The 20,085-nt window shown below is 34.9% G+C and overlaps 1 protein-coding gene and 1 long non-coding RNA gene across 3 annotated transcripts; one reads left to right on the top strand and one right to left on the bottom strand.

Moving 5' to 3' along the window:
- On the top strand, positions 8,099–9,593 carry LOC108660876. Its single transcript, XR_001926574.1, has 3 exons — positions 8,099–8,139; positions 8,351–8,424; positions 9,520–9,593. It is a non-coding gene; the product is annotated as an uncharacterized LOC108660876 (long non-coding RNA).
- LOC18608263 (nitronate monooxygenase) lies at positions 13,345–17,494 on the bottom strand. 2 transcript variants are annotated; one of them, XM_007042854.2, is made up of 6 exons: positions 16,982–17,493; positions 16,153–16,365; positions 15,363–15,458; positions 14,837–14,982; positions 13,973–14,192; positions 13,345–13,720 (listed from the first exon to the last, which is right to left on the bottom strand). In XM_007042854.2, exons 1-6 carry the CDS (start codon positions 17,114–17,116, stop codon positions 13,526–13,528), a joined length of 1,005 nt encoding a protein of 334 aa, XP_007042916.2. In that variant the 5' UTR covers positions 17,117–17,493; the 3' UTR covers positions 13,345–13,525. The 2 variants fall into 2 exon arrangements, with proteins under 2 accessions (XP_007042916.2, XP_007042917.1); XM_007042855.2 differs by having other exon boundaries at positions 13,595–13,852; positions 16,982–17,494.

The following is a 20,085-nucleotide window of genomic DNA, read 5'->3' as shown; positions in this document are numbered from 1 at the left end:
AGGTTTGGACATTTTAATGTCACACTTATGAGTACTCCTTATAATAAGAATATCGAATTAAAGAAAAATAGAGATGATAGTGTAGTTCAGTTTGAGTATGCACAGATTATTGAGAGTCTGATGCATTTGATGAATTATACCTAACTTGATATAGCTTATGATATTTGTAAATTGAGCAAATATAAACAAAGCCCTAATCAAGATCATTGGACTGTCTTGAGCAGAGTGATGAAATATTTGAAAGATACCATAAACTATAGTACTTTGTATAATGGATTTCTCACTGTATTATAAGGATACAATGATGCTAACTAGATCTCAAATTCAGATGAGAGAAAATACACAAGTGGTCATGTATTCACCCTTGATTGGGGTGTTGTAGCTTGGAAATCAACCAAACAAATAATAATTGCTAAATCTACAATGGAGTCAGAATTTGTAGCAATGAGGTTGAGTGGTTGAGAAACCTCTTAGTAGATATTCTGTTTGGAATAAAACCAACACCTTATGTGTTTATGCATTGTGATTGCCAAGCGAAAATAGCTATTGCAAAGAATAAAATTTTCAATGGTTAAAATAGACATATTCGTTTAAGACATAATGTAGTAAAGTAGATGCTTAAAGATGGAATTATGTCCATTAATTATATGAACTCAGAGTTTAATTTGGCAAATCCTCTTACTAAACCTCTGGGAAGAAAATTAATTAATGCTACATCGAGGGGAATAGGACTTAAGCTAATTGATGAAATCAACAAATAATAGTAACCCAACCTATGTGATTAGAGATCCCATGAATTATGTTCATATGGGTAATAACAAGTTATTTGTTGATAAATTAATGCATTCTTAAAATTATTGTCTCTCCTATGGTGTATGAATAATGCAAAATTACAATGCAAGAGACGTTGAGTTCAACTCTTAATGAATTCCATATCTCTTATGGGTAGTGTATTAAACTAGAGTATACATTTAATGGAATCACCTATATAAGTATGGGGTAGGGCTGCTCCTATGAGAATCGTAGCAAATTCTCTATAGTACTTATGAATAACCAAGCATGCGCATGATCTATTCATGCAAAACCACATTGAACAGTAAAAATTGTGGAGGTGTAATGTGATTCTTGAAAACTATATTTCACATAAAGACTTTTTAGTTCATATAAGTTATAAACTTCACCAAAATTTTGTGATTTATGTTTCATTCTCTCTAGGTCTGGTTCATCGCTTAAAAAGCACCAATCACGATGCATTACACTTAAATAAAATTTAACCCAACAAAAATTTTCTATAAAACTTTATGAAATATGTAGGGGATAATTGTATTTCATAAGGTTCAAACATCCCACATTGTTAAGGTACATAAAGGTGTGAGTGCTTTAAATAAGCAAACCCACTATAGGCTTGTTGCAAAAAGAAAAAGGAGTGGGCTAGCACACACACAATATGGGGTTAAGCCTTGAGAAAATTCAGATTTTTCCTCTTGCGCGTGAGTATACACGTGGGCTAGCCCCAAGTGAATTTTTGTTCCTTGGCTTTAATTTTTTTTTTAACTTTCTTAGCCTTTGATTGAGTCAAACTCAAACTCTACATGCTGATGACTCTCTTGGTTTTTCTACAACAAAACAACATCTATCTGACCAAGTACTCTACCATGTTGATGACTTTCTTGATTTTGCTACAGTGTATACTTGACTAAGTATACATGCTGATCAAGTTTTTCTCAACTCTCTGATTTGATGCAACATTCACCTTATTTGGTGCAACATTCACTTCATTTCCTGCCTATAAATATAACCTCCCTATCTCACTCATAACACACCAAAGCCTCTCATCTTTTCTTAAGTCTTCTCTACTTTCTTTCTTTCTTTCCTAATTGGGTTCTTTCTTTCTGTTGTTCTTGCCATCTCTTACTAGTTTGTGCAAACTATAAGGAAGGTTCCATTGAATCCTAAAGGATAATCGTTATAGTACTTTTGCATCGAGTTTTATACTCTGAAATGGCGAAAATTATCCTTAAGGATAGTGATACTACACCTCAAACTTCCTAGCATTTTTCACCTCAAACTACTTAGCTTTTTTACTTGCTTTCTTTTCTTTTCTTTTATTTCCCAATTTTTCTAACATTATGCACATTGCTTGTAACATAGTAAAGACATTTCGTTACACACAATGTTCACAATATGTTACACGCCATGCACATAACAAATGCGCTACACGCCATTAATGCTCAAAAATAATGTGCTACATGCCATACCAAAATAAATATTTTTACACGTTATTTTTACAGATTATGCTACTCGCCATATTCACTATACACCATGCCATTTCAATATGTTTTTTACAAGCCATTTGAATTATAGATGTTATAAACATTTTTGGACATGGCTTGTCATAATATTTTAGAACATTGCATCTGTAATGAAGTTTATAAATTGATTTTTTTTTTTGGATTTAAGATATTATAGAGAAAGATGAAAACACGTTATAGTATGTTAAATGTAACAAAACTTGTTTCTGAGCAGTTGAAAGATGTGTGAAGTGAAGTTGTTATCATCATACAATACTTTATAATTAGTGGGGTTGAAAAGAAAAAGGAAAAGAATAGTCGTGTTTGTTATGTAGGGAAACAGCAAGGCCACTGATTACCATGTATTGTTTGATATTGAAAAAACTAGTATCAGACAAAATAAGCATATCATAATATTAAAAGTGAAGCCCAGTTCACCTGGATTCCAGCATGAGATAAAAATCAAATGTTGTGGGGTGGCAAGAGGTTGTGCGAAGATGAAACATGCAAAATTTTTTAGAAGATGGTGAGTAAAACAACACGTTTTCAATAAGGAGTGTAGCAAAATTTTAAAACATGGCATGTAGCAACATAATGTGTAAATTGACTTAGACATTTATTTTTTGTTTTTAAATTTCAACAACGTGCCAATTCTACTACTTGTGATAAGACACGGTGGTCACTGGGTCGATGGCATTTACAAGGGCAGTGATTTGTCATTTGCGAGCTTGAGGAAACTGGTTGAAGATGTTGTTGTAGTAAACTCACACAATGATGAAATTAAGTTACATGCATTGATCAGTACACCAAAAAAGCTATCACAGCCAATTATCAAGGACGACGAAGATGTTACGTTAATACTGCTAAAGGAGAGGAATGTTCCGACAGTGTACGCCATCGTTAAGGAGCACCAGACAAATATTAGAGCAAATGTTATGCCACATGAAGAAGCTATAGAACATGTTAATCAAGTCAATCAGATTGAGATTTACACTGCTTCACATATACCAAAACATTCAGTCCCTAACCCACAATAATGGCATTGGATGTATACAGATGACTTTGTGTAGCTCAGTACACACACGACATTGTCACAATAGTTGGCTGCATAATTTCAATTAGCATGTGTCGGCATGTGCATTAAACCAATTACTTGCTTCTGTCCCACCAATACAAATGTCAGGTGAAACTATAGAGGGTGTTATGCCCATTTTAAATGATACTGCTACAATGGAAGACGACATTACAATGTTAGAGGACGACACTGCATCAAATTTGGTTGAGGACGAAAGGTTCTCTGCCCGTGAAGATAACTTTGATGACAATTCTAAATAGGGGCACTAATAGCTGGCAGGATGACTGGATTTACCACAATGGCATTCCGAATTAAAATACTATTAAAGGCGTAACAAAACATGCTGAAGGTGTACATGTAGGAGATGTTCAGTGCAAAGACCCCATATATAATAACCCCATCGATGGTGACAGTGGGATTCTTTTGGCTAAAAAAATGCTAGATGAGAATGATCGAAAAGAGGAAATGCAGGGGTATCTCATACGTGACTTATTCCTCATGCAGAAACATTCTCATTCAAAACAGTTGCAACTGAGGAGTCAACATTAATCAATGACCACTTATACAAAGGAAAAATGTTTTCCTTGAAGGTCGAATTAAAACGAGCTTTGAACATGTTAACATTAAAGAGCAATTCAAGATAAGAGTTAAATGGTCAAGTCAAGTTCATTTTAAAGTTGATTGTAAGGATAAAGCATGCAAGTTTGGGGTCAGTACAATGAAGTTACCTGAAAGGGATTATTGGCAAATTCAGGCATTTCACAAAGTACACACATGCATTGTTGATGGTTTGCAAGGACGGTTCTGAATAGCAAATGTGAAGATAACTGAGGAACTAATGTCAAAAAAGCTTTAGGATAATGGAGTAGCTATAAAATCTCACATTGAGTAAAAGAAAAAGTTAGGAAATCCTTAGGTGAGCATATAGATTATATATTTTGAACATCAAACTTAGTTTTAACCTTCAAAAGGATTCATTGACACTTTTGGTTGTCTATCACTTTGAAGCAGAAAATTTTCTAAGTTTAGAAAGGGTCAAAATATGTGATTTTTATAAACTAATCTTTTGAAAATAAAAAACTGGTGGTAATGATTCCCTTAATTTTTAAATGATCAAAAGAGATTTTTTCATAATTTTTGGAGTACGTTTGCTATGGTAAATGGGAACCGTAAATTTAATTTTAGTTGAACTTTTTCGATTTGGTTCTTGAAATCAAAAATTAGATTTTGATTCTTTTGGATTTTGATTTTTTTTATATTTTTATTAAATCCAAATGGGGGGTTGTTTGCTTATTGATATTAAATATCTTAAGTAAATGGAGAGTAAAAAGTAAAAAGGGCATTTACTTAAATAGTATTTAATGTAAATAAGTTGTGCAGGTTTTTATAAGCAATTTGCCTTAGAAACTGCATTCTATCTCAAATGTATCGATACATTTGACCAATTTTAGAAAAATAAAAAAGGTAAAATGGTATTTTTACATCTCATGGTATAAATATGACCCCAACTCCAAGGGTTTTTCATTCTACACTGTCTCTCATTAGTTTTTCAGCAACTCTAAGCTTTCTTAAACCCATTTTCACCCTAAATCATCATTTTGGAACATTGAAAGCTTGGTTTTGGATTTCTCAAACAAAAGTGACATCTTTCAACTTTCAAATCTTAATTTATGAATTTTTCCTGCACTAAAAATATTATTTTTATGCCTAGATTTCTGTTGAACATTAAAGCTCAAAGATTTTGTGATTTTTCCTAGCATCAAAGCTCACCTAAGCTAAGGATGAAATATTTTGGTTTCTAAGCATACGTTTTAACTAGAAAATTGTTTAGCTAAAAGCGAGTAGTTTTAAAAGTACCTAAAATGATTATTATGAGATTTGTATTCTAGGAAATAATTGTGATGATTTTTGTATGATAGGAATAATTAAAAACTCCATGGATTCCGTCGAAACAGAGTTGTGATTGGAGCTAGGAATCGAATCTCCAACTAGGTGAGTGGATACACCACTTTCAAATTATTTTAATATGTAAAGTAAGCATGATTTCCATGAAAAGGATTATTTATGTATGTTGAAATGATATCTTTAAAATGGTTTATCAAAGGATTTGAGTTTCAAGAATGAAAATGATTTTCTAAGAAAAATAAATTCTTAGTGATTGTGATATGATTGATATAATGGTTTTCAAATTGTTTACGAAACTACTATGTATATAAATATTCTACTATGTATTAGTTTTCAACAAAGGAGGACAAGCACCTTGTGTTTAAAGTCCACTTGATTACTCCGGTCTTGGAACTAGTGTGGGTACGATATATTGTATGTTTATTTATAAATGTTATAATGTGCATGTTTGGTATGATGAATACCATAAGATTATGTATATAATGTAAAATTCATATACCATATGAGATGATTAAGTATGCATGATGTATACTATAAGATTGTGTCTATGATATAAATTCCATATACAATATGAGGTGATTAATATGCATGATAAATGCCATGAGATTATATATATAATGTATATTCTATATACTACATGAAATGATTGAGAAAGCACGATAAATGCCATAAGATTGTGTATATCATGTATATTGCATATACTACATGAAATGATTGAGAAAATATGATGAATGTCATGGGATTATGTATATGATGTATTTTTCATATATCTTATGAGATGAGTAAGCTTGTATGTAAAGAACATTCCATATACCTAATGCTACGAGTATGAGAACTCTATAAGTGTGATTGATTCTACTCTCACGAGGTGCAAGTGACGACTTCACTCCAATGATGCATCATAAACGTCCAATGTGCAATAGGACTGTACATTGTCGGCTCAAGGCTGATGGGGGATATACCATCACAAAGTATAAGTTTAATGTTAATGGAATGATCATAATTATTATGTTTATGGCATGTTGCACACTAATGTTGCTTGAGCATTGTTCATGATCTGTACTCTATGATGACATGAAATGTACTTAGTGAAGAAGACTGAGCCTTAGAGAAACTCCTAAAAGGTAGGGGAACTTAAAGAATGGTAAAAATGGAGGATTTTGTCTAGAAATTTGGGTTTTGGGCTAAAAATATCGATACATTCTAAACAGAACGCTTTATGAGGCTTTTTGTGTGAAATGTATTGATACATTTTACTAATGTATTGATAGATGTATGAAACTATCAATACATTCAAGAATGTATCGATAGTTTTGGTGCAGAATAGGTTGTTTGATTGAATTTGATGAGAATTTCAAAGGTAAAATATTCCCAAAGGTCTGTATTGACATATTTTCACACAAATACTATTCAAATGTTTTCAAACAACATGTTTTATGAATTCTATGATTAAATTGTTTATGAAAGACCTGAGATTACAAGTGCATGTTTATGAAATACTCTTATCCCCTAACTTGTCCCCTTCCCGTATCCACTCATGAAGTCTTTGTGACTCACACGTTATTTTTTTTATTTATTTTGTTGCATATCAATGATAGCGTCTGGTAACAACTAGTGTCACGAATACTAGTATCCGGTCTTCATTTTTTTGTAGGTGTTTAGCAGCCACTTGTTGCTTAGAGGGTTGGTCACGTTCTGTTAACGAGTCAGTGTTTTACTTTATGTTTGTGTTTACAAACTATGAACATGTTTATGTTAATATTGCCATGTTGGGCATTCTATATTGATAATGTTATGTATGAGATTATGATAATGGCTCGAGAGTCTACATTATGAGACCTCAACCTCTACAGGCTTCTAATTAAGTATAGATGTAATAACACGAGTTAGGGGTAGTTTCGTTATTTCTTTTAATAAGCTCTCAGAAGAAAGTTTTATGATATTTTAAGGTCTAAGTAGGCATAATAAGGTATTTTGGGAGCCAAGGAGACAAGAGGAGGCAAGAGAAAATTTTTGGAATAAAATAATATTTTATTAATAAAATAATATTAAAATATTAATATTTTATTCAGTGTCAAGATTTTTCATGAAAAAGGAGTATATGGTCAATCTACATGAGAGAGAAGAAGAATGAAAGAATTTTGGAGAAAAAAATGATGTTAATAGGGTCGTGTGTCTTTATTAAGTAAAGATAGAGCAGGCAGATAAATATTTTAAATATTATAGGAACACCGTGTTGAAGTACAAACTTCATACTTTGTTTGTACATGTGTAGAAGAAAGTAATAGAAGGAAATTGGAGTTAAATGGGTGTTGAGAGTACTAAATTAAAATGAAAGGAAACAAAAAAGGGTAAAATGGTCATTTTGCACCCCAAGTCAAAATTTTAAGTTTTCGTGAACCCAAGTTGTTTAGATCATTGTGGACCTTGTCCTAGTGTCAAAAGAATAAAAAGATTGCACACATGATTGGAGAAGAACAAGTTAACTTGCTAAAGGGCATTTTCGTAATTTTAAAAGGAATTAGATAAGCTTGGGCTATAAATATCTTGCTTCCAACAACTTCTGACATTTTTTCCAGTAGCTTTTCTCCTTCTTCTTCTTCTCCTTTTTACGTTGCTTCCATCCTCCATGGAAGCTTGATATCAAAGCTTTATAACCTCTCTCAAAATAGCTTAAATTTTCATGTTTTGGTTCACCCTTTTTTAAAAACAATGTGCTCTTTCATTCTCTCACTTTCAAACCCTTGAAAAATCTTGTTTCCATACTTTCTCTCACTAGCTAGGTGTTTAGAGAGAAAAAGAGAGAAAAAAGTCCTATAATAGCTTGGGAATTGTTGGAAAGAATTTCAAAATTGCAAAACTATCAAGGTAAGTAGTAAATTAGCATTAGGTTTTAAGTGTTAATAATATTTAGTGATTGATTTGTGGGTTTATTGTTGAGATTGTATATTGACTCTATTGTGACTAGGATAGTGGGAATAGATAGCCATTTTAAATGGCAATTGAAAGCTAGCTAAGGGGTAGCTTTTAGGGTTTATAAGTATGAATTGATATTATGGTGATGTTAATTTGATGGTAGGTTCCAACGAAGCCCCATTATCTCAATTGGACCATTAGGGAGGTTAAAGTTGGCTAAAGGCTCAACTACTACCGGTGAGTGAACTGCATTTCAAAATAATTTTGGGAATGTGACTGTTTTGTACAAAGTATTTGAATGATTTTATACAACTTTATCTTAAACAAGTGCCTTGGGAACAAGCTTTTGCTAAATGGTTTTATGTGTGATATGTGGTTGTTATTGATTCATGCACCATTTCATTATGATGATATATATATGTTGTGCATGATAGTTGATATTGTGTATGATGACTATAACCGTGTGTGTGCACGATGTGAGGGGATGCACATGCCAATGATGATGGTGGTGTGGGAGATGGATGATGATAGTGCCCGTGTGCATGATGTGGGGGGATGTACACGATGACACTGATTGTGCACGATGTGGGGGGATGCACATGATGGCGCCGGCTATGTGCACGATGTGGGGGATGTACATGAGCCGGGTGTGATTATGCTGATATTGGTGTTATCTATGCATTTATATATATACATCTATGTTTATGAAATCAAAGTTCATGAGTATGGTATATGGTTTTGCATATGTGAATCTTGCATGTTGAACTTTGAAAGTTGCTTAGTATTGTCAAATTGCTGTTCATTGCAACAAGGAATTTGGCTATAGCGAAATGGATTCTCGTTGCCGCCAAAAACTCTCGGTAGTGGTGCAGTACTGTCATTTTGACAGCAATTTTGACCACCTTTTGATCTGAACTAGGCAAAGTGGTAGACACTAAAGTCATAGCCCTGCCTCTTAGCTTTCTAATGACCCAACAAGCATGTCAATTAGACCCATGTAGTGGAAGATATGCTTGAAAAACTGAACCATATGCAAACCGAGAATGCCTTTTGCTGCAGCGAGAAACGTGTTGTCACGTTGCTACCTTGCTCAGGTTCTGATATAATTTCCTTCACTCCCTTATCTTCATGATTGAGTATGGGTCTTTGCAATACTAAGAGTCCACTGATCAATGTCCAAAACAAGGGGGTTTAAGAAAGAAATTAAACCAAATTGCATTGTTTTCAAAACAAGTGCATCATGATTTCCAAATTCTTCCTTATAAATTGTTTGTTCCCTTCCTTGTTCACTCACTAGGTTTATACTCACCGTTTTCAACTTCATGTTTTCAGATCACGAGACAGTTGGTAGCTAGGTTGAGGTGTCTTCATACATTCGACCCTTGGTAGGTGTCTCGGCATTCAATAACTGTATATTCGTCCTAGTCTCTCCGCTGAAAGTCGAGTACTCTTTTTTTTTGTTGTGTATAGATAAACCCAATGAAAATTATTAAGCCATATGTTTAGACAATGTATGTATATTGAAATGAGTATGCCACTTTAAGATGGTAATATCTATCACTATTTTGATTCAAAGTTATGAAATGTGACTTAGCAATATTAGATGGGATAATGAGCAGGATAATAGATAGGCTTGCTTGGGCTTAGTAGACTACGTCCATTAGGCCCTTGCGCCGGTCATGGCCCGAAATTTAGGTCGTGACATACATGGACACCCGAAAGTTTTATTGACAACTAATGTTCATGTGCTCTATTATAGTGGCACTTTTTCAGATATATATGTATACCAAATGCTTGAGCTTATACAATTAAGTTGAGAAGTTTCTTAATTGTATAATGAGTTTTATGAATGTATGTATTATGATTACATACGTTAATGGATGTTATGTAATGCTTTTGCAAAAGCTGATAAATGCTTGATGATGTTATGATAAGAGGCTTGCTTGGGCCTAACAAGGTTATGCTTGTCTGGGTCCATGCATAGGTCACGATTCCTCAAGGAAATGGGATGTGATAGTAGCATTGAGACCCAAAGACATAATTTGTGAGATGAGGGTGCAGTGGGAATTGGAATACTTGTATGGCAAGGCATGGCAAGCGAAGGAGTATGCTGAAAGGCTTGTTTCAGTCCCCTAAAGGACTCATTCCAATTTCTACCAGCGTATTTCCATATGTTGGAACGTGAAAATCTCGATATAGTCATAACAATGGCTACTAATGAGGTACATCGATTCAAATATTATTTTTGGTCATACAGGGCTTGTATCTAGGGGTTTACAGAGCTAATGCGTCTTGTAGTTGTTATAGATGCAACACATATAAAAGACAGGTTCAAAAATGTTCTATTCGTTGTTGTATGCAAAGATGCGAACAAGTGCATATATCCGAATGCATTTGGCATTGGCCATGTTGAGGATGACAACTCGTGGACCTGGTTTCTTACCAACCTGCGTCGTGCCATTGGTTGTCCTGAAAACACAATGTTCATCTCTAACCAACATCTTAACACTAAGAAAGCAATCGAAATAGCATACCTAAACGTGCACAATGGTTTAGGCGGTTACCACTTGAAGAAAAACTTGAACAACAAGTTCAAATATGATGACGTTTCAATTATTTTCACCCTTGCTTGAGACTACTACAAGGTTGATGATTTCGAAAGACATATGAACCAGCTAAAGCAGATTCACACGGAAGCCTACTCAAACCTTCTAAGAATATGCCCTAAGAGATGAACACATCCACTATCACCGATAAGACGATACCAACTCATGACATCCAACATTGCAAAATGTGTTAACTCCTGTTTAAAGTATACAAAACAAATGTCAATCACTGTTCTGATCGAGTTTTTCAGAGACATGTTCCAACGTTGGTTCCATGATCGGTACGAGAGGGCCGTCAAGGTGAGCATGCCCCTCAACCCTTAGGCTGCCAAGCAGTTGAGCAAACGGTTCAATAATGCACATCACTTTATAGTTAAACCTATCAATTGGGTAAAGTTTGAAGTTAAAGACAAGAAAGTGGACGGACTTGTAAACTTATCCATGAAGACGTGTTCATGTTGTGAGTTCCATATAGATCTACTGCCATGCAGACATGCCATTACGGCAGTAAGGTACGAAAATCCTTATTTGGTATTTACTTTGTAATTAACTTAACTTTTATTTGTGCTTAAATGGTGAGTTCATTGGATTCGAAGTAAGTGCAAACGTGAAACCGTTGAATTTTGCACTGACTACTACAAGACAACCTATTTGGTGAAGGGTTATGCTGGGTCCATTCGGCCTATTGGGCATCCCAGTGACTGGGATATCCCCCTTGATGTGAAAGAAATTGTTGTGTTGCCACGACCTTGGTGAGGTGAAGCAAGGAGATCTTGGAAAAGAATGATTCCATCGGTTGGGGAAGGTAGTTGACCACAGAGGTGTTCACAATGCAAGAGGCATAAGCATGATAAACAAAATTGCCCATATCCGTTTGCAGTTCCAACCACAAATGCAGCACCATTTCCAAGTTCGTTCGTGCCTCCACCACAACGTCGATAGAAAGCATGTTCAATTTGTCTACAAAGCAATCACACATGCAACACCTGTCCATTACAAAGGATAATGTCTGATAACGTAGAGTGTCTTATAGATGAAGACAGTCGATCAACCTAAGTAACTATGTGAGCCATGTTTATTACCTATGATACATGCAAAGCAGTTAGAGGTGGAACAGGTCAAAATGTGTAAGTAGGACAGATTGATATGCCATGCAGTTTCTAACATTCATATTTCTTGTTTGGTATCTAATAATGGACAGGTTTGATGTTTGAGCTGCTTGTTAATATAGTTTGTTATTGCAATAAAATCCTTTTGCATCGTGTTAAGGAAACGAATGGCAATATGGAAGATGGACTGAGGTATAGCTTCTCTGAAATTGTAAGCAGCAGCAACGTTCAAAATTTTGCAAAACAGTTGCTACACACCAAGACCTTGTAGGCATTTGTTGATACACCGCATGCATATATAATCTATTGCGGCACGCCATGTCTATAATATGACTTGGTACAACGTGAGTTTAGTTGGTACACGCGAGCGACCAGAACGGAAGGTTGCAACACGCCATCATAACAAATAGAGTTGTTAAACACCAAGTGTAAATAGACAGTATCATTAGATGCCCTTGTATATAAGTGATGTTTGAAGAGAGAAGCAATAGTCATTAGTTGATTGCTGTAATTGCTGACACTAAGAATAAGATTCATAGAAATAAAATGCAATAAATCCTTTATTAAAATCAATTGATGGGGTTAAATTAAAATAAAGCAAAGAATAATCAAATTGGCTCGTACTGTGAGCCTATAAAGAAATTGGAGACGGTCTACCCCCCATAAGAACTTTAAACTTTTCTTATAAATTTTAATCTAAATCATGGAAGAGACATTAGGGATAATATCGAGATAATTACCTTCTATGACCAAATTCAAGTCAAATAAGTTTTTATAGATAAAAAAAATGTTATTAGAACGCCAGAAAAGTCTTCTGGGGCGGCTCAAGCTCAAAAAAAATATCAGTAGTTGAATTCACGTTTATATTGACGATGAGTATGAAACCGACATATTTTGGAGTTTAAGCCTCACTCGCAGCCCTCCTTGACAGCAGCCAAGAAACCCGACAAAGAAGTCATCTTCATGAAGACAGTTAGTTATAATATTCAAGTTAAGAGTTGCTGACTATTTTAATGGGATTATGTTAGGATACTCGGCTTTGTCAGAGTTGAACCTAGTTGTCTCTTGTTTGTTGCCGCAGCTATTTATTTCATCAAAGGTTGATAGTTGAGACACATGGGCTCAAAATTCTGCAGGAAAATTGTCAGTTAATTTACTACCCTTAGTACTAAAACAGCGAAACTACTGTTTAATTGTTGTGTTTCACAAGTACTAATGTCCAATAGGGGAACACAAAGAAAAAATTCAGTTCGTGGTGGAGGATATATGTAATTATCAGAGTATCACCAATTTGATTAATGAATAATAAATTGGTGGAGTACGAAGCTACTGTTGATTTTGGCAAGAGCAAGGTCCAATTCATTTAACCTCCGAGGAACATTAATTGCTAGTATTTGAATGGTTGAAAATTTTAATACCAAAATCCAAAAAAAGAAGCAGAATAAGTGGGATAGAAGAAGCATCCCAAATCAAAAGCAAAAGAGATAATCATATAAATCATGGTAATATGGTTTATTACAGTATAGTCTCTTCAGGTTATTGATACTTTAAAATATTGTAAGAACATTATTGACCCAGGCATACAATTCATATAAACATGTGCAGTTCCAGTTCATAATTAATTTAGACAGATTCCCCACTCAATATTTGCTGGATCGCAAGTTGAGCCCCTTCAACTAGCCTCTTCACCACTTCTCCAGCAGGTAGGATTTCCTTGATGAGGCCTACACTTTGGCCTGCATACATCGCCATGCTTTCAATGTCACCTGTTGTTGTTGGATTTGGCACTGTACCAGCAAAACGTCGAATTTCTTTTTCCTATTAAAGAACATCATGAAATCAAGAAAATCTTAAGTTTCATTCAGCAAAGGATCATTCCAAAGATCTGTCTTTACTAATTGAAAGTGCAATCCCTCTCTTGGAGTGAAGTAGCCAAGTAAGAGTTCTTTGCTGAAAAATGAAGACAAGCTATATCTTAAATGTGACATTTTACCCTGGAGATAAATGTTTCCAAGTTTTGGAAGAAAATCAAAATGATTAATTGCAAAATTATTTCACAAGTGTTCTCACCACGCCATGTATTATTGATCGACCAATGATTGGCTGAGTAGTCTCATTTTCGTGAACAGGAAGGGATTTCCAATCACAGAAGAAGGGTGTTTGCAGGACACGATGTGGTGCACCAGGCCACCTTGCTCTGCCAAACACATCTGTGTACTCAGTTTTATCATGTTCGATCAGTTTCCTCTTGTATGTGGGGTGAGCATAGCTTTCATGAGTTGCAAGAAATCTGTAAACATTCATACTTTAGCACAAACAGGCTTAAGAGGCTTTATAAATGCTTCGACTATAAGTTTAGAATTTCAGCAGGGCAGGGCAATGCTATCAGAAAACTACATATCATCCCATTCATCAGCTAAGACTTAAGCATGACTGGCATAAATTAATTTCCTATCTTTCAATGATATTTCTGTCTATTAAAGACATGGCAAGTAGGATCTTAGTAATTTCTGCATCCCTTTGAGAGAACACTGAGAAAACAATTAGAGCTTTGGCTAGTAAGACATAAAACAAGTAAATTTGTCCACATTTTTTTGTGAAAGAAAAGAAATAAGTGCTCAGTTCCTCTTGCCAAAACTGGGAACAGAATCATACACATATTTAGGATGTTATGAAACAAATAGAGAAGTCAAGCCAAAAGATTCATGCTGCTATTTGATGTACTAACATGATCTATTTTTCCATCAATAAGCAGAGTTCAAAATGATTTTAAGACATGCAAAAGAGGAAAAACACCATGAAATTCAATAGAAACAAAGATGAGATTATTTCAGATGCATGAGGTATTCAAATGAGCACCACAAGTTTTGAAAATGCAGCCAAATTTCCAGATTACTGTTAGTGATGCATAATTTTAATTGAGATAGTCCAAACCTAGTGCCCATGCAAATGCCTTTAGCACCAAGAGTCAAAGCAGCAACATAGCCACGAGCATCTACAATACTCCCAGCAGCAATTACAGGAATATCTCGATCACCAACAAGATCAACTACTTGTGGCAACAATGAAATTAGACCCTCCTGAAAATAAATTAGACATCACCATGAGAGGGAAGTCAACATTTTCTAATTTTTCAGTTTTACAAGTTTTATAGGAACGAGAAAAGCAAATAAAAAGTTAGTTCATGGAGATGTAATTTTTTTTTTTTATAATTGGAGGAGGGGGGGGGGGGGGGGGTTCGGAACCCTACTCTTTAAGCAGGGGGATTATGCACCAACCAATGAACCAAATGCTCGGGTGTGGTTCATGGAGATGTAGTTAAGTATCAGAATCTTACTAATTTTCAATGTATCGTATTGTTGAATGTATCGAGACACAGTGTTAATTTTGGCAGGAAGAGGCTCCAAGAGATTTATTATATAGTTGCAACATAACAAAACTCAAAAAAAATTGTTCATACCTGTCCAATTACATGCCCTCCTGCTTCACGGCCTTGGACAATGATTGCATCTACACCCACATTAAGTGCTTTTTTTGCTTCCTCAACACTCCCAACCTTCAATGGAGTTACATTTGGCTCATGAGATAGTCCAAGAGGAAGAATAATACATGCAAAATATGTCATTCTACCCTTCAGTTTGAAAAGAGAAATTGATGCCAACATGAACCCTCTAAACTAGTGTTCTCAAACTTTCCTCACAAATAAATGTTATTGTCCCCAGTAAAGACCTTTTATATTACTTTCCCACACCATCCTTGCACGTCAACCTAATAAGTGCTAATTAATGGAACAAATGCAAACCGTGTCCCTACAATTTATCCATCTCTCTTGGACCCAAAAAGGCAAAAACTACTGGTATTACTTTCCATTAAATGTACATTAAGGTAACTAAATCTCATCAAAGGAAAATCTTAGTGAACAAGAAATGCAATATGATTATGAATGTATTCTCAAAGTGTTCAGAGAATCACATCAGGCAAAGTTACTCCATAACCTGGTGATAACCAACTATAGTGGTGTCACATAAAGTCCTGGGTTTGTGTCCAGGCTTTCCCCTGCCCCCATCCCCTTCCCATGAAACTCCCCATTTATAAAAAATAAGATCAAATTAAGGTTAATAGACTAAACAAAGCAATATAACATATAGGTTGTCTGTTGTATCTTTTTGCTTTTTCGGTTAAATCAGCATTCCATAATAAGACATAAAGCATGTTTATCTGTGCAACAAAAGGAGAAACACGATACTCACTTGGGGAACAACCTTGACCCCGGCATTATGGGCTTCAAGTACAAGCTCCTTCGAGCATTCTCCCCAATATAGTTGCAACACTGCTACCTTTTCCTCTAGTATAGCCTTTATATTTTCTTTGTGAGGAAATGCTAGAACAACACCAACCCCGAAGGGTTTGTCAGTTAACATTCTGGTCTTCCTTATCAGCTCCTTCAAGTACTCCGGAGATTCCTAACACAGCAGAGTACGGGAAAAGCAACAGCCCATTGATAAGCTTAAACTGAAATAAGAGTAGTAACAGCTAGCCCATTTATATTATCTGGACTACAAAAATTCAGCATTACTTAGAAAACATCTACTTAGGAATCAAAAACAAACGGAACAAGACCTTTAATTCATCTACTTGTCCCAAACAAATTGTATAGTTTGGATAACTGCCCATTATTACGAAAGCTGTTCAAGATTGAGAAACTTAGGAAAGTAAATTAATAGTCAATACAACTCACTATCGCTGACTAGAAATTGCCAATCTTGAACCCTGGATTACTGCCAATAGTAAGATGACCATAATGGCTCAACCGTTAAAAGATTTCTTGCAAGTTGGTATCTGGTTTGTTATTTTGGAAATTAACCAACAGTACAGTTTTTCTCTTTATACATTAACTGCCTTCATTAATTAAGGTTTCCCACGATAAACAAAAACAGAAAGTCAGAAACCAAACTTAGTAACTGAGTAGTAACTAAGGTGGTCTCATGAGATGACTTAACAACAGCGAAGTAAATAGTATTTGCTGAGGAAGATCATTCAAAACTATGAACATCAAAAGGAAATACTAGGATTTAATACCCAATCAGGAGCTCTAAGAAGGCCAAGGCCACCAGCGTTAGCAACAGCAGCTACAAGCTCCGGTCCAGCAATATCAGGTCCCAGTGGTGCTTGGACTATTCCATACTCAAAACCCAGAATCCCTCTCCACCCCATCTCGCTATTCTACTAATCCTAATGCGATTGATTTGATTTGATGGGTGGGAAAGCATATGGTTATATACCTAGGCCAAGCTTGACCTAGACTGCTTTCAGGGACCAGGTAAGACCTCACTGAGGAGACTCAAAATTGTATTTGGATACTAAAATTTTGTTGTTTTCATCATTAGTTTCAGTTTACTCAAGAACCAAACAACGGATGACACAAGGGACATCCAAGACATGGGCCATTCTCCTTAGTACAAGTGAAAAGCGTAAGCAAGGACGTCTACGAAAGAGGAATCTTCGATCTTTCTAGATATTTGACCATTGTTTCTTGTTGTTTACAACCCAAAGATGCTGCTCACGGCACGCCGCGTCGGCGTCACTACCTCATTGAGGTAAATGCAATAATTGAACTGTTATAGTAGTATGTGGTTATTCAATTGAACAGAAGGTTTGTTTAATTACGTACTAGTACATGATTTCAGTCAATAGGCTTACTCTTAAATTATTTGTTTTCGCCTTTTTAAATGGCGTGAAGACCATTAAGGATCTGGCCGGATGTTTTTTTTCGAAGTATACATTCTGGTCTTGCTTAGAAACTAGATTTAGAATAAACAGCTCCCTTACTTACCGGCCCAAAACATCTAGGACAATAAACATGGAAGCTTTGGGCAGAGAAACAAAGAGTACTGACTATGGTATGGGCTTTTGTTCGAAAAGTGTAAAATTTGAAGCACCCGCTTACAACTTTTTCTATCAATTGGGTTCTGTAGGTAGCCCAAATACCTAAGAACTAATAAGGTCTTTGCAGTAGATAATATGAACAGTCCCAGGTTTGATTGGCTGGCAGTGCATGTGTTGGAAGCAACACTCGACAGATTCTGAATAAGACTTTAGACTTAACAAGTCTCCCACGCTCAACTTGTAATAAACAATTTTTTCTCTTGAGATTCTTGGAGACAAACAAATCTCAACTTCACCATTAATTACCTTGCAATTCTCACTTTCCTAGAAAAGTGAGTCCCCATGTTGGGAAAATGCTAATCAATCTTGGTTTTCTCATGTCCAATATCGGTAAAAAGATAGCTGCTGCCTTCCAGGTTCTTTCCGGTGTGCCTAACAAGAGAACAAAAACTATTTGCCAGTACATATTGTATGACAAAATTTATGCCTATAATTGGTCGGATATCTATACAGACAGAAAGAAACAAGCATTGCAGATTCTTCCCATTATGTTAAAAAGATTAGCCTCGGATTTCAAATGCACCGCTCGTGCAACTTCGTTTTTATCCATTCATATTATTCTAATGAAGACCCCTGATCGATACAGCCTGGAATCCTCGTTCAAGTGCATATATATATATATATGTAGGAAGGCTGAAAAGGTAACGGCGGCTATGTTACATGTCTCTAGAAGATCAACTCAATGGACCATATTCTATATTATTATTGACAGCTTCAATATTCAAAGAACTAGGAACAAAGAAGAATTCCCAGTTCGAAAATTTAGCAGGAGTTGCGTTCAGGTAGACAAAATGAACTACTACTACTACTACTACGATAAATAAACATAGCTAGATAATTGAGAAGCAGCAGCAAAGTGCATGGTATACATATTGATTGCAAGATCTTGGTAGAGACAAGTCTATCTCTGACTTTGCTTTGCTATCAAATTGGCATAATTCTTAAATTTAATTCTACCTATCGATCTGTATGGCGTAAATGTCTTAACTCGTTCACTTTACTTAAAATAATTGAATATTTTAATGGGACAATGGCCGAATAATGTTAAAATTTGATGAACTGTTTTAGTTTAAAGAAATTGACTCAAAATTGGATTCATCCTACTTGTGATGAACAATCCTCGTAGGCCCGTAGTGAGCAGCTAAATACAAATGGAATTTTTCTTTTTCAACTTATTCATTTAAATATTTTTGCTTGGATTATCGCTACAATCATTGAGTTGTTGCCCCACAGAGCTACCCGTGTTGTTGAGTGCGCATGCTTCAAATTTACGAAAGATCATATGTATATGTTTATCACTTGTTCATATAAACTCTGGTTTTAATTTTGACTTCATTGTCTATAATAAATTCTGATTGATGCATATTCTTCTAACCATTTAAAGTTGTTATGTTAATCAATGTTACTTTTGATAAGCATGTAATTCACAATTGCTACTATATAAAACTATACACAGTAAATCTAACAGATTCTAATTGTATAATTTTATATTAATAATTTCTTTATTTGCAATTAAATATGCTAATTCTAATTTATGAGCATCGAAATATCATGTTTTTAGTGGAGGATTATATGTCGATAGCTTAAATTTTCAATTTAAGAGACATATTTATTAAGTGAAAGAAAATCTTTATTTATAAGTACAAATTTTATTTCATCTCTTATTGATATGAAATCCGTAAAATATATATCAACTACTAAATCAATTGTTTGGATGTTAGTCTAATTTTATATTAATTTTATTTGAAATTTTTTTTATTTAACTTATTTATTATTTACTTTTATAAATGAACTACTATATATATAATTTGTAAAATGTTTTTCATGTAAGATATAGCATTAGAAAATAGTAACCCCATAATCTCTTCCTTAATTATCCAGTTTTTGTCGGTCTTAAGTGGTGCACATCCTTGTTTGAAATACAAGCCACAGTCAAGCAAGCTGCATCGACAATTAATCTCAGCTAATATCACACAGCCGGAAGACAATAGGATTGTGTCTAATCAGAGTTTGGACAAAGGCAACCTTAATGGTGCGTTTGGTATAGGGAATAGCTATGCTATTCCTCCTTTATTCCCATACAAAACCTATTCCCTTGTTTGGTTGTTAAATAAAATGAGGAATAGGAATTCCTCAAGAATAGCAATTCTGTCAACTTGAGTTTAAGTCTGGAATGGGTAATACCCGTACCCTCCTTGGTTTTATGTATTTCATGACCCATAGAATAGGTTTAAAAT

This window comes from Theobroma cacao, chromosome 2 (genome assembly GCF_000208745.1).
Source record: "Theobroma cacao cultivar B97-61/B2 chromosome 2, Criollo_cocoa_genome_V2, whole genome shotgun sequence".
NCBI classification, from domain to species: Eukaryota; Viridiplantae; Streptophyta; class Magnoliopsida; order Malvales; family Malvaceae; genus Theobroma; species Theobroma cacao.
Note: the sequence above shows the minus strand (reverse complement) of the source record. Positions and strands in the feature narration are given on the sequence as shown.

Excerpts from the sequence above, each read along its gene's own strand:
- LOC18608263 (XM_007042854.2), bottom strand. The coding sequence starts at position 17,116 with ATGGGGTGGAGAGGGATTCTGGGTTTTGAGTATGGAATAGTCCAAGCA. Across the intron at positions 15,459-16,152 it reads GGGTCAAGGTTGTTCCCCAA|GTTGGGAGTGTTGAGGAAGC; the intron begins GTGAGTATCGTG and ends ACTCCATTGAAG. Across the intron at positions 14,193-14,836 it reads GGCATTTGCATGGGCACTAG|ATTTCTTGCAACTCATGAAA; the intron begins GTTTGGACTATC and ends GAATGTTTACAG.